At 34.3% G+C, this 15,343-nt stretch overlaps 1 protein-coding gene across 1 annotated transcript; it reads right to left on the bottom strand.

Moving 5' to 3' along the window:
* Positions 1 to 788: 788 nt before the first annotated feature.
* LOC120278229 (aspartic proteinase 39-like) lies at positions 789 to 12,052 on the bottom strand. The gene is made up of 10 exons (XM_039285174.1): positions 11,731 to 12,052; positions 11,153 to 11,282; positions 10,725 to 10,984; positions 8,427 to 8,654; positions 4,326 to 4,488; positions 3,706 to 3,779; positions 3,503 to 3,599; positions 3,031 to 3,097; positions 1,582 to 1,653; positions 789 to 1,498 (listed from the first exon to the last, which is right to left on the bottom strand). Exons 1-10 carry the CDS (start codon positions 11,985 to 11,987, stop codon positions 1,275 to 1,277), a joined length of 1,572 nt encoding a protein of 523 aa, XP_039141108.1. The 5' UTR covers positions 11,988 to 12,052; the 3' UTR covers positions 789 to 1,274.
* Between the last annotated feature and the right edge of the window lie 3,291 nt (positions 12,053 to 15,343).

Raw genomic sequence — 15,343 nt, 5'->3', positions numbered from 1 at the left:
GGTTTGCAGTTAACATTCGAAAAAGAAAACCGTTTTGGGAATTTGATTTTTTTTTTTAATGCCCAAAATAGCATTTCAAAGTTACTTAAACATTTTAATAATTATGAAAACATTGGAAGTTTGGAACATCTGAAATCATTTAGAAAGTAAAAAACTTTTATATGAAAGTTGCCAGTTAATTAGAGCTAATTAAGTTAAAAAATTTTTGGGAAAAATAGAAACCTTGAGAAAGTTACCCAAGCAAACATTGCAGCTCAAAAACTTAAATTAAATACAGATCATCAGAAATTTTTATCCTCGACCATTGCAGTAAAAAAAAAAATACTGAACCAATAATGTATATTACTGGAAACTAATAGCGTAAAATCCAATGCAAAGTATTTGCAAATTATTCAGCATAAATCCTCTGTTAAAATAGCAGAGACTCATCAGTTATCAAAATTACTGCTGATTTAAATAATGGTAAAACAGATTTCAACATGAAAAGTCTAAATTAGTAACATTTGTGACAACATTTCATGCCTGGAGCTAACCACAAAAAGAAGAAAAATAACCATCAAAATACTTTCAGATGTGTCGAGAAATTTAAATTCCAAGTGTAAAAGGTAAAAGAACAATATAAACTACTAATATTATGACCAAAGGAACAAAGATGGAATGTAATAATGCAAACAAACTCTAACCCTTCCAATTACCTGCAACTAGCACACAAAAAGGCTAAGTGTTCTTACGAACACATGGTAACAAACACAAACCAATAGCCGCGCAATCCGCAGCAAGCAGACGACAGGAGTATTGACACGACATGAAGATGAAAATAAACAATACGACACACACACACCCGTATCGCATTATCTGATGTTCAGAGTTTGAACAGGCCATATAAGTGAAATAATAGATTGATCAACACAAACCAGTAGAAATACGTACCAGTGATTCGTTTCTCTTTGAAACAATTTGAGCAAATGCAGCAACTTCTTGCTGCAAAAACAAGCACTTATCGCTCCATCTTGCTTTTCTCAAAGTACTTTATTTTTTCAAGGCCATAGCTGTTGTTCCAATGGTCTGAGCCTATCTTTCATTAACCTGTAACTAAATGTTTACCCAGATAATATGCAATGGCATTTAATGTGTAGGAAAGGAATGTGATAGCATGGTGGATAACTAATAAAGAATAATTGCATACATGAATTGTATATAAGTCGGTTGACATTTATAATAACCGGCCCACGAATTTTAAATAGAGGGAGGGCACGATTAATATTTCTGAAAAATCAATGAAGGATGGAATGTGAACCTCCTATGTATGTGAGTTTCGCCATTTGTGTATGCTCCAAGTATTGCTTGGCATACATGAGAATATGGACAAGGAAAACTGCAATGCATGTAGGTAGTAGCTTCAAATGTGCACGATGTGATGAGCCGCCAAGACTAAGCTGTCCAGCATCCAGAAACTCCGTCTTGGTGGAAGATGTGCTAACATTGACAGCTAATGAACCTGAAGGGCAAAGAACCTGTATCAGTTAATTTCCTTCTAAGATGAATAGATAGATCAGCAATTTTTGTGTTCACTAGACTTACAGTCATAGTCTGTCCAGCCTATGCGTTGATTAAGTAAATCGTACACGAAAATCTTATCCTTTAGAACAAGGTCTGCAAAGAACAAACAAATGCAGAGGTAAATTATGATGCAAAGAAAACCACATGATACATGAAACAAGAATGTTATCATGTAAAAAATAGCTGGATCTTCTCAAAAATAGTGCTAATCTAAAGATAGGCCTATTGCCAAACAAACACAGAAATACAATATCACACACAAGAAGTTATTTATACATTTGCATTTTTAACATTGTTTAGTAAGTCATATTGTTTTTCATGCTCATCATTTCTCATTAATGTAAAATTTTTGTAATGGCAAGTTTTTTTATAAACAAAAAAGGTATAAAACAGTTCAAATTACCAAAGTCTTTTGCTAACCTTCACAAGCAACCAGATGTGGCATTTAATAGACCCAATGTATTCAACAATTTCATACATGCGTCTTTACAAATGTAGTAACAAGGATTGGTAAGAAGGATTTATTCATGTTACATTCCTTTTTCATTAGTAAAAGATCAACATAGTAAATGATTTAACTGTCGTTAACGTAGCGTTTAAGATTGCATCAAAAAGATCTCCAATGATTACTTGATATAAACGACCCAGATATGGTATCTGATTGCCATGTTAACATTAAACTGTGTCTTCTATAAAAGGAATACATAGTTTGCAACCAGATTCTAACAGCAATGAGAAGGCAACCAGAGTCTTGGACCAATCAAATGGCCACTTAGATGTCTCCGCTTATCAAGGCATCACTAAGCAGGCAAATTCAATTTCCCACACATATAACAAAGTTTATGAGAACAATCATATCATCATCATACTGTTAGGCAGATACTAATCATCTAGGCGATAAACTAACCTAGTCAGTGTTATTCATTCAATTCCAATAGTAACTATAGAGTAAACAGTGTGATGAAGACCCTTAAAGCTATACTTAAAGAGGACAGAGCTCTATCTAGCCTTTAGCCCTAAGGCTTAACATCACTTAGATGAAGGTACATTAATTTCTCAATATTAAGAAACCATATCTACAAAAAATTATGCTTTAATCCAAAGAATCAGCATCTAAAAACTACTTATTTAGATGATGGACAATTGCATAACAGTCTTGTAAACTATTAAAATACCTATGGAGATAAGAAAACCTCCTGGTCATTAAGAATAAGGGTTTCATCACCTCACCTCATATTGTCAACATAATTGAATGGCTCAAAACAATGTAATAATGATGCTCTACAAATATCAGAATATGTGATTCTGAGGGGAGAAGGGAGAACAATGAAAATAATTGTAAAGAACTTTTTTCTTGCTCAACATACAACTATACTAGCCCCTACAAACTACATGCATAGAGTCTTACTAACATCATAAGTAGTTGTCAAAGTGGAAGCAGAGTTACAGAAAAGGTTTAGATTCACAAACCTCCTAAAATGGTTACCCCCGTACCAGTGTTCTTTTGCCAGCCGATACACCATATGCGGGCGTTATCCTGTAGGAACAAAATAATACAATCATAGATTATTGAACAATATATAATACACATCATAAAGTATGTAAATAGACAAAGGCAATTGGGTCTAACAAGTAATATCTAATAGAACAACAATAGATTATCAAAGAAGTTTCGGCATTAAATGTCAATACTTTTGGAGTACATGATGACGAGCTGCCAGGTTGACAGCATCACCACAATATATGCCTTTTTTTCAAGTAAAAGGTACATATAAATTAATTAACATCTTTAAAGAAAAAAAACTTTAGTTTCGACAGTACTAATTCCTGAAGCAATATGCTTTATGATACAAAGCCAGATGGCTAATGCAATGGCAAGAAATATTCTGTGTCCGACAATGATGTTAAGCATAAGGGCTACAAAGCAGTTACTATAACTTACAATTTGGCCTTCCTGAATGAGGTAATCTTGCGGCTTAAGTGCCATGGATGCAGATCCCTCAAAATACAGCGTGACAGAAGGAAATGCCTCTTCAGGACTGATACTCATAAAAGGCATTTATCAGAGAAATAATTAAAACTCATAGAAAGCACTAATTGTAAGATCAAACGTTTAAAAGACAACTTTCAATAATAAACCAGGACCTGCTAGATGTAACATAACACTGATTTCCTTTAACAATAAGAGTATTTACGGATGATGATACGGAAGCAGTTACCTGAAAAAAGGCGATATTAAGAAGTATAATCAGAGGACTAACATAAGCTGAAAAAGAAACCAAAATGAACATAATGTAAAAGAATCTCTTCTTTCACATTAACGTCATCGAGCCCAATAATTGAACAGGAATGGCCACCAATGTCAAAAAAATCGTAATGATGGATTTAAGAGCAAATGATAGAAATGTAGTAAAAAATAAAGTAGTAAAGCGTCAGAAACTGACTTAGAGGGCTATGTCCTATGATACTAATAAAAACAAAGAAAAAGAAGGAGAACATGGGTCTGCTGAAATGATTCTTTAGTCAGGAGTAACAAAAACAGGAAGATCCAGAGTCAGAAAGAAGCATGAGTGAGTCAAAAATGCAAATTAGTAAGCAATACACAAAGAGGAAAAATCTGTAAGATTAAATTCAGATGTGTGGAATGTACAAAGGAAATAATTACCACTAATTCGTAATGAAAATGTTTCTTTCTTGTAACAATGAAAAGTTTATAATATACAGCATTTTAAACTGAAGAATATTAGAGTGCTGCATTGACTTACTGCATTAACAAAAGGATCATAAGCTTGCTCAGCAAGGTAAGCTAATGTAGTTCCTGAATCAATAATGGTTCCTTGTGCGCTTGATGTTAAAAAAAATGATGAATCAAGAGGCAAAGGTTGTCCATTGACCGCAATACTTGTCAAATTTATGTTGTAATGAGGCCTGACAATCAAAAGCAAAGACAATCACTAGATGCAGAAATAATATCTGTATAAATACATGTATAGAAGATGCAGGAAAAGTATCAGATTAGCATAATTAAAGCTAAATAAAATGTGCACAAAATGCTAACCACCATTATCTTCTTTTAAACTTATCTCAAGTAGACTTTTACCTAATGATGAAAGTGACAAGACTTACTTAATGGCGAACATCAATATAAGAGAACAATAAGGTCTTAAAATGAAGAAGTTTATAGAAGCTATGCCACTCTAAGTTGTAATATTTCATACATTGATATCTCTAGAAGGGTTTTGTTATTTTAACTACTTGCCATGAAACAAATGTTAGCAAAATTAATAGAGTATAGCATCTACAAAAACAAGAAACAAGGACATATACCTCCGACCATAGCAATTTGAATAAGTAGAATGTTGGATGTCCAATCTCACACTTGAAGACACTAAACTCAATAGTTGAAGACCACAGCATGGATAGGGTATTTATAAAAATGATAGATTGGGACCATTGAAGCATGGACACGGATACAGGACATGACATAACATGAACACAATGACACAGTAATTTCTGAAAATTAAGGACATGGGATGGCCGGACATGGCAATAAAGAAAATATTATATATACATATTTTATGTAAAATACCCTTTCTAAGTGCAAATAATTGTATTTCTATTTAAATATAAGTAACCTTTAAACTAAATCTATCGTAATTTGTTACAGTAACCTTTATAACAATATAAAATTTGTTATTTCAATTTGATATTTCAATTCATAATATCTTCCAATAAAATTATAAATAAATCATTATATTTATAAAGACTAAATTTCAACTGGTATTGACAAGATTTTTTAAAATAAAAAAAAACAGCAATTCAACGGGCAGGATTGATCTTGAGGGAAACCCTAGATGTCAAATCAGGCACCTCCCTAGAACCCTTACAACAACCGTCTCCCTCCTCATGCGCAGCTCCTTTCTCCTTCTCTCCACCTCCCATCATCTCCCCTCCTCTTTTCTTCTTATCCTCCCACAAGCCTCATGCCGGCAAAGATCTCAACCCCAACCTCTACAAGTCCAAGATTCAGCTAAAACCTCCCTCCTAGACTTATAAACTAAGGATGATTTAACTGCTTTCCGATGCCGGCAAAGCGAGTTCTGACAGCCATTCTTTATTTATGGTCATTTTTAACTTATCTCCGCTACTGGAGTGAAGCTTCGCCACCAAAAACCTAGTTTGGCAGTATCCAGAGGTGTTCATATTATTTAATTATATTTTATCGTGTTAGAGGATGCCGGACACCATGTCCGACCGTGTCCACGACATATCCATGTCAGCTGACAAGACACCAGTACATCGACAAAACCACCGTGTCCATGCTTCATGTTGAGACCCTTGGTGTTGGCCTATATATAATCTTTTCCATCAAAGGATTAACTCCACTTTAAATTTTAAAGCAAATCAACATCCAAAATATTGATTAACATAGGATTATATTGATAAAGTTTTATGGAACACAATAAATCTAAATCCAAATCAATCTTATGCCGAATTTAATCTAAATAAGGTTTAAATTAACAACACAGCCTACAGATGATCCCAAAAATGGTGATCAAATGGACTTGTTGCATGGATAGGCAGAGACATTGATGGGATTGTTGAATTAAATATTGTAGGCTAAGAGTTCAAGTAGTTTAGTATTGTTCCACAACCAGGATGGAAGGCCATAGGTGTAATTAAAACATACATGGTTGTTTTATATGTAATACATACATTTAAAGAAATTCATATACAAACAATGTTGCACACACAAACAAAGTCCTTTGATTTTATTGCCTTCATTCTGCTAGCTCCAACTGATGCAGGATTTAACCAACTTCAATTAATTTGATTTTTGATTCATTTGGGAACCTTAACATGTCCACTTGTTTTCAACCCTTCAAAGCATGTCATTGATTAGTACACTCTCCTTATCTCCGTCACCTAAGCATCCATTGTGAACAATCTTCCTAAAGGCTTGCTAAATGGAAGGATCTTATCAATGGCCAAGGAAAGACAACCATAGAACAGAAAATTGGGGTCTAATGGAGAGTAAACTAATTTAATGGACAGAGATAAGTGAACTCCAAGGGCTGACATCCTCCAAAGGCAAGCCATGACCTCTCAGGTTTCTCCTTAAGACATAAAGGCCAACTATAGATAATAGCTCTCCTCAATTTTCTATTTGGCTTTTAATCTGATTATGCCCTTTGATAGCACATCATATTAGCCTGCTTTAATTAAATTAATTAGGCCAACATGACTTGCTTGAGTTTGACTCAAATTAAGGGGGGTTTTAGCACTGCTATTTGATCTACAAATGAGCTATTCAATTATTGAAGTTTTGGTTACACATAGGTTGTTTGGAAAATAGTAAAAACATAACACCAAAGGTAAACTAATATGTAAAAATAAAATTTAGTAACTTCAATATTCTATAATGTTATCTTCACAGATATTCTTAAAATTTTTAAAAATAAGTTATTTACATTTTCATGAACCAATTAAAAATGAGAATCCTAATATAAACTCAAAATTAAAATGTTTGATCTATTATGGTATGCATGGAGCATTGAATTGAGAGAAATAATTAGTTTAGCCGAATAAGTATGATGCACACAGAAGTTTAAAGTAAATTTGGGAAAAACACTTATATGTTTGGATAATTTTTACTATTCACCTTTATGAAAAAAAAACTTTTAGAGAGTTTCCAGATGAAAATAAACAACAAAAGCACTTTTGGCTCCAAATACAACCAAAAGCTCTTTTCCAAGGCACTAGTTTTAACAAGCAATTTCCAAATCCATGGCAACAGAGCTATGTGATTCACTCCAATTGACTTAACTAACTCATTTGATCTTATTTGAATGGTGGATTTAAATAGGCTTTCACTTCTCTAACCAGTTGAATTGAGTCTGGCAGACTTAATTATTTGACCAGTAAGTTAGACCATTCAACTAGTCAACCTTTATTTATTAGCACTGCCCTTTCTTAGTTGTTGGTTTAAAAGATCATCTAAAAGTTTCCTTTTTCACTACTGCTATCATTTGTTTTGTTATGGTTTTTCTCGGTCAAAGTATACTTGAGCTAATATAACCAACCAGCTTTCATTGATTTAACTAATCCAATTGAGTCTGGCTGAGTTAATTACTTGACCAGTCCAGTCAATCATCGGTTTAGTCAATCTTAGTTTATTCACACCACTTTTCGGTAAAAGACCATCTTAGATTCTTTTTTCTACTACCACAGTCATTTGTTTGGTTATGGTTTTCCTTGGTTGGATTAGTCTACTTGAGCTGATATAAATAGCCATTTTCATTGATTTAGCTATTAAATTGAGTCTGGATACTTGGACAGTCCAGCCAAACACTGACATAGTCAATCTTAGTTTATTCGCATACTCATTCCTAGTAGCTTCTTGTTTCCAATACTTCCATCATTTGGTTGGTTATGATTTCCCCTGTATTACAACAACCAATGACAGCAGTTTAGAACAGCAAGGGGCATTTTTCTCAAATTACCTAGCAAACTTCTGATGGTTCCACATTCATTTAAGATCAAACTTCATGTTCGACTACTTCAACCATGCAACTATCATAACTTTTCTTCCAATTGTATAACGAATTTTCAGTGATGTCCATTCATCATATGCCTTACCTAAATGACAGAGAACTGACATAACAGTTAGAATCATGACAAGGATAGTTTGGAAGAAAAGGAACATGACTTAGCATAAAAGGAATCAATAATTTCCTATTAATTGAAAATCATGTAAAACAAAAATATAGTCATGCATTTGATTATTCTCAATTAAACTGCATAAAGTATGTCTACCCACTCATAATATATGCAGTCAGCAAGATGGCTGATGTAAAGGAACTTACTGCAACTGAACAATTGGGGTATAAACAATGCTTGGTTGTATAATTTCTCCAAGCACCAATATGCCACCACCGTCATCCGAGCCTTTCAAGCAATGAGAGAAAACCTTTGGAGCCATTCCTTGAGAGGACAACTGTGAAATGACAGATAACTCCTGCTGTCCAAACCCAAAAATCCCATCAATTGCCCTATCTGACTTCATAAGGTCTCCAGACTGTAGGTTGCTACATCTGTGTCAAAATCATATCAATGCTTATCCTAATTAAATTATTGTTAAAAACACATCATTCACTTATCATTCATGAAATAATTTTACAAATTTTAATTACTATCAAGTATCAACAGCACAAGATGAGAAGTTACACAATCATTCATAATCATATCATCAATGTCTAACTAAGTGTAAGCTAAAGTATATAATTATTCTAACGATTTATTGATGTTCTATTCATTAAATTCGATGCACTACTAAACACACACAGATTACCTTCATGAAAATGTTTCTTTCAAAATGAAATAAAAAACAATGAATATTTTAGTGTATCACCATATCATCAACATTCAAGGTTAAGCTACTGTATATAACTAGAAGAAATATAGTTTCATTAGGAATTTTTACCATAATATGCAAAGCACTTCCAAGAACAAACAGCGTTTAGCTTCAAGTTCTTACTTTCAAACAAATGAATAACACATGAAAATAATCAGCATGGACGTCAATTATACATCAATGGGCCAGCAGTGTCTCTTTGCCACATTCTCCGGTAATGGAATAGGAACAGCTGATTCCAAGAAAAATAAAGTAGGTCTACTAAATTGGCAGTTTGACTGGGTTGTAGTATGCCCTAATGGTTATATAAAAGCTTAACTGATTCAAGGTTTCTTTCCTTTCACATAGTCCCTTAAGTTTGATGAAAATAGAAACTTCTTCTGATACCCACAGTATCATTTATTTGGAAGTTCCAATATTTCCTATTCTACAGATTTATATATATATATATATAAGGGCACTAATGTACAGAAGCTCTTCCAATTCAAAAGTGAGTATGTCTCAGATTTGCTTTCCTATACTGCCCCACTTTCACAAAAAAACTACACACACACACACACACAACTATTTGTGTTTTTGTTCTCACTTGCATTTATACTTGAACTTTTCAACCATACTACAAAAAGATGGAGGTCAGGAATTTAAAGGCAGAAAGTATGGTCCATGGGGAAATTCAAACTTTGGCAGGATGAAATGGGTTTGATTGAAGAATGTAGCCCCAAATTCATCTTTTTATCCAACAGATGAAAAAATGGGAAATGAAATGCAAATTACATCCATACCAATCCAATTTGAGGATACTGTTACATTTCTGAAGTGACATCTCATGAGCAAACCAATAACAACAATAGCTAAAGAAGGTTAATTGCAATGTAGAAGAGGTCATATGCAAATTCTTCTGTAACAATTATTGAAGTTTCTCATTGTTCCATCCAAGATGAAACTTGAAGGAGAAGCACACTTCAAAGTGCAAGATACATTATGCTCAGCCCCATAGATGGCCAACATTAAGAATAAAGTCTTAATGGCAACATATAAGAGGTTGGATATATATGGAACTTTTAATAAAATTACTGAGACAATCAAATGTATTCTCCTTCTCCACTGAGCACTATAAGGCATCTTCTCTTTTACATGTTTGTCCTCATTTTTTGTCATCACCTCCATCCATGTCCTTTTAGTCATTCTATTTGTCTTCAATAACCAACAACAATTGGAATCCGTCACCTCTTGATCAGATTAAAGAGAGATGCAACTCTACAAGAGTGTCAATCTGATTTGAATGTCATCAACTTAAGCATGATTATCCCTAAAACAAATGTTAGTTATTTTATTTCCGTGGCAGCAATACCATAAGTCCAGCTGTACGAGTATAGAGTCTCATCTTATTTTCTATTAAACCTATTCCAAATTTAAATGAATATTTGCATTTGTAATCATGCAGTTACTATATAACTGTATATCCATCATAGCTGTCTTTTCTATACAATACTCACATAAGAGTATGTTTATCGTTAATCACCCAACCTTTTGCATTACAAAGGATGGTAGGTTGCCTAACATGCCTATAGAGTTGATCTTGGAACTTCACAAAAATAAAATTTGGATTGCAACTCTTCGCTTAATCAATGTGACCTTAAAATTCAATGAACCTCATCTTTCACAACCTCATCTTATTACAAACTTGGAAAAATAAACTGAAAACAAATACAGTATGTGATTAGAACTACAATTCCAGGTAGAGAGTTACCCAAAAATAACAGCCGCTGAAGAGTTCGTCATCTGCTCATTCCCATCAATCGTCGCAAAATGGACTGTGTCAGAGACATAATATCCTGATGTTCCACTGCCATCCCCGTACTGAAAATTGTAACCACATAACGGGCTGGGGAAGTCTGAGGTGGCACATTTTTTCTCTCCTATCTGGAGAAATGAACCACATCTCACATCTGAACAACCGACCAGTGATGCTGTTGATGACTCCCTAGGATTAAAAAATTCAAGCGGGATCTGCAAAGCAACCAATGCAACAAACCACAAATCAATGAATCCCTATCAACCATCATAAACTCAACATACCATTTAAAAATATCAACATTCAAAATCAAATCGAGAGCTTGGCATTAAAAATTCCTTACAATTCAGAAAGAATAGAAAGATTTTAAAATAAGGTCTTACATTGAGTCCACTTCTAGTGGGGCAACCATTGCAGGCCTCACAGGTGACCCACAAGATATCACTCCCAGTATCAATCTGGACATAGAATTCCTTTGGTGGGTTCCCTAATTTTATTCGCGTAAAGTAGAGCCTACAAATGAAATCAGTGTTTAACAAAATTCAACAGATCAACATCAAACAGACTAACCTTACCCCTACTCTTGAGAGAAGAAAAACAGAAAGAACCCCATGCTTTGAAAAACTCAAAAACAGGCAGATTGACATCTTCAAATTACACAGGATCAACAGTAACAGATAAAAGAAGGCAGCATTTCATATTAAATAAAAAGCAACTTTGAAAACGCCATGAAGTAGAGCATACAATGCTGCGCCAACTCAATGAGATAATCACACATAAAAGAAAACAATAAAAACCAAAATCAAACTTTCAACAAAGAGAAAGGGATAATCTGCAAGATAACAATGCAGAGCATGGAAACCCATAAGCCACAAATTGTTAACTTTCCCATGAAACACTGATCAAAACTCCACAAAACTAAATCCAACAAAAAAAGAAAGAAAGAAGCAAAGATCTATACCCGATGGTGTAGGGATCCCCAGAACCCTCAACAGGAAAATCAACAACAGAGGCAGCAGCGGGGGGCGAGGAACCAAGAAGGAGACGGGCATGGCGAGCCCTGTCGCGCGCTCTAAGAGCCTCAAGGCCCATCCCGCCGGGGAGGAGGCGGTCAAGCTTCAGCACCGTCCCGGAGTCTACCATGGCAGACAAGGGTGTGAGAATAAGCAGTAAAGTCACTGCCCACCATAGCGGTAACTTCACCGCCAGTGGCCTCATCCAAAAAAACTCTCCACCTCTTCCTTCTTTGCTTTTTCTTCTAGAACAAAAATGGGACGCGATGGTTGCTGTTCTTGAAAGGTTTTAAGTTTTGAGGGAGACTTGGGAGGGCCCCACAGGAAAAGTATGCGCGGGATGTATAAAGAAAGGGATTACGTGCATTGGGCATTTGGTTTCTTGTTATGTAACATTGTGATGATGCTTGTGATTATAATCAATCAAGAAGAAAGTGATGGAGGTGGTTAAAGGGATTGGGAGTTGAGTTTTGACATATGGGTTGAGTTTGGTGCTTTTTGGAAAGAGGAGCACAGTGAACCCACTAGAGATCCAGGATGTGTACAAATCTCGGTGGAATAAATGGGGACGGGCGTGCTCACGTGGGCGCTGAAACCACCCGTACATAATCACTATTCACAACTCCCGTAAATATCGCTCAGTAGGAATCGAACTCTCACCACTCAGTGAGAATTCTATCAGTGACCCGTGTATCAATAGACCCGATTGTCGTTGGCGTTGAGTTTGGTGATTTACCATGGGAATGTTGTGAGTGTTTAGTAAAAGATTGGTCCAAGTGATAGTAACATAAATGTCTAGAGCAGCATATGAATTTAAGATCGAATTTTTCATAATATTTGTCAGGAATGGTCAAAGTTTTTTTACCTTAAAAGTTCTCAGTATGTCACCTCTTTAAAAATTGTTTGAGTCTTTTGGTCTATTTTTTATAAGACTCCTAGTGTCTCACCCTTTCAAGTAATTGTGAGTCAAAATCCCAAAAATATGCGTACATATCTGGTGGGGTTAGGAAGTTATTGGTTTTTTGAGGAGAAATTTCTATGGCCAACTTTTAATTTGATTTTAAAATTTTAGTACTTTGGAGGGTTATTTAATTTTGTTTAATTATTCTAGAGTAGATTGAAACTAAGAATGAAGTAATATTTATTTAATTTTGAGCTAAGTTGGTGTATTCGCATATAATATGTGAATTATATGCATACAAACACATAATTGAAAAAACACGAATTTTGTGTACTATCTAAAACATATTAAAAAATATTTTTGAATTCAAAGGTATTAAACATAAAAAAAACAAAAAAAATTAAAAAAACTCTTTTTTTTAAGGGCTCATCTTTAGAGTTCTGAGCTAGTCATGTATCTCTTCATGTGAATAAAATTGAAGTGCATTTGAAGCTGCTCAAACAAAAAACAGTAATAGATTATTTCCAAAATTATTGAATGATGTTGTTTATATTCGAATAAATACCATGATTACAGAAAAATTCAATTCTTTGAAAATATGAAATATGCAACTTATTAATTTGGATAAACTTGATGAACCTCTTAGTTTAAAAAATCCACCAAAAATAGATTGGGGAGATGAAAATGATAGTGAAAAAAAAAAAAGAAGAAGCATCACATGCAAATAAAAAACGTTAATGACGATTTTTTATAATTGGATGGATATATTTACCTGCTTTCCACATTATGAACTCAAATGCTCAACATTATCTTTATTATTTATTTTTTTTAAGTTGTTATTCCTAATATATATATATTATTGTTGGGATTTCTGAATTTAATTCTATTGAATGTTCATATTTTGGTATATTAATTTGGTTTATTTGTAACCTATGCTATTTTTTTTAGTATTATAAATATTTTTCATGGCGTAAAAACCTCATATAAATAGCCATCCTTACTGTAAAGAATTACGTTTTATTTACCGTATTTTTATTCAAAAATTTCAACAAAACTACGTATAACATTCGAACATATCATATATCATAATTTCACCGTGCCATGCTAAACTAACTATGATTTTGAGTAATACTTGTAAATTTTTTATAAAGTTTTATAGTTAATGGACCACTTAACTAAACAATGATCACTAATTTATAGACATGTTGTGAATTTTCAATATTATTTTAATGTGATATTATTAAACTAAGACCTAGGATTTATTGGTAGATATATCTTAAAACACAAAAGGTTCAACTATAAATATAAATTCTTCTACTAAACATTTCTATGCAAATATTATGGGTTGATAAATTTAGCTTATTATATATGATTTTCATTGTGATTAATGTCACTGACTAACTATTCTTGCCTAAAAATAAATTTAGATTGCAAGTACTTACAATAACATTGACATGCTAATTAAAATTATTAATCACAAAATTCAATAGCCTAAACACACAAAAATCAAAATGGCATCAAACTCTCCACGGCGACATAATTACAGTGAAGTCCAAAATTATAGTACTATATGAAAAACAATATGACAACATGCTAAATGGTTGCATGTGCTGCAAATTCAAAAATGAGTTCTTTTCAAATTGATGGATCATAATGTTATATTCCCTTACATAGTGAAAGCCAAAGAAGGACCCATTGACCAGTCAATGGAGTCAAACAAGGGGGATTCATCACCAGGTACAGTGCGTCATCCCTATGCAAGAAAGAAGAAGATCATTGGGAAGGAACAAGGGGGCAGTTCAGTGGAGCTGGAAGCTATAACATCAACTGCCATAGAACCAATAGGAAGACGAAACGTGGGTGAAAGAATTAAAAAGGGGAATCAGCTGTACAAGGATTTTATAATGGGCTGAAGATTTGCAATATATAAGGAATGAAGGAAGGAGAGGAAGGGGGGATTGTTTTGAAGGTGAAGAACCAGCCTGGTGGTTGGGAGGTGTCGGTGGATTCTCGTCTGTTCCTGAGGATCAAGCGAAGGACTGCATCTATCTTTTGGAAGCTGCTCATTTTGTGTTACTCTAGTCAGTGATTAGAGTGTGTGGTATGGTGTTTGCTATTCCTGGTCAAGTTGCTCTCTTACTTATGTGTTTTGCTTATGAATGATGTTGGTATGTTAGTGATCTTGCTGTGTAGACTCCTTATCTTGCTTGTGTGTATGTGGAGTTTTACATTGTGGTTAAACTTTTATTGACTAAGGAAGTATCTTGATGGCTCAAGAACTGGAGCTATGTTGTTAAGCTCTTGAAACACTTGTCTCATAGAAAGTCTGAGTGGGGTTCTTACTTGTGTGAGTGGTTTAAATTAATTACTGGGGGTGTTCTATAACATTTTGGTGCTTTCGTTCCTCATCTGTGTATTCTCATGGCTGAAGCAACAAGACTTAAGGATCTCTCCGCAAAAATGGATACCATTTTGGCGGTCATGGATCAACGAGATGAACGGATCAAACTACTTGAACAGTCTTTGGCTACTATGTCCCAATACATCGAAACACAACAAACTCAGCCTGCAGGCACTTCTCTACAGCCCTCGACCCAGGCTCCCGCGGATCCTTCTCCATCTGTTGAAACCCGCACAACGGGTCAATCACAATTGCGCTC

Source organism: Dioscorea cayenensis, chromosome 15, assembly GCF_009730915.1.
Source record: "Dioscorea cayenensis subsp. rotundata cultivar TDr96_F1 chromosome 15, TDr96_F1_v2_PseudoChromosome.rev07_lg8_w22 25.fasta, whole genome shotgun sequence".
Taxonomy (NCBI): domain Eukaryota; kingdom Viridiplantae; phylum Streptophyta; class Magnoliopsida; order Dioscoreales; family Dioscoreaceae; genus Dioscorea; species Dioscorea cayenensis.
Note: the sequence above shows the minus strand (reverse complement) of the source record. Positions and strands in the feature narration are given on the sequence as shown.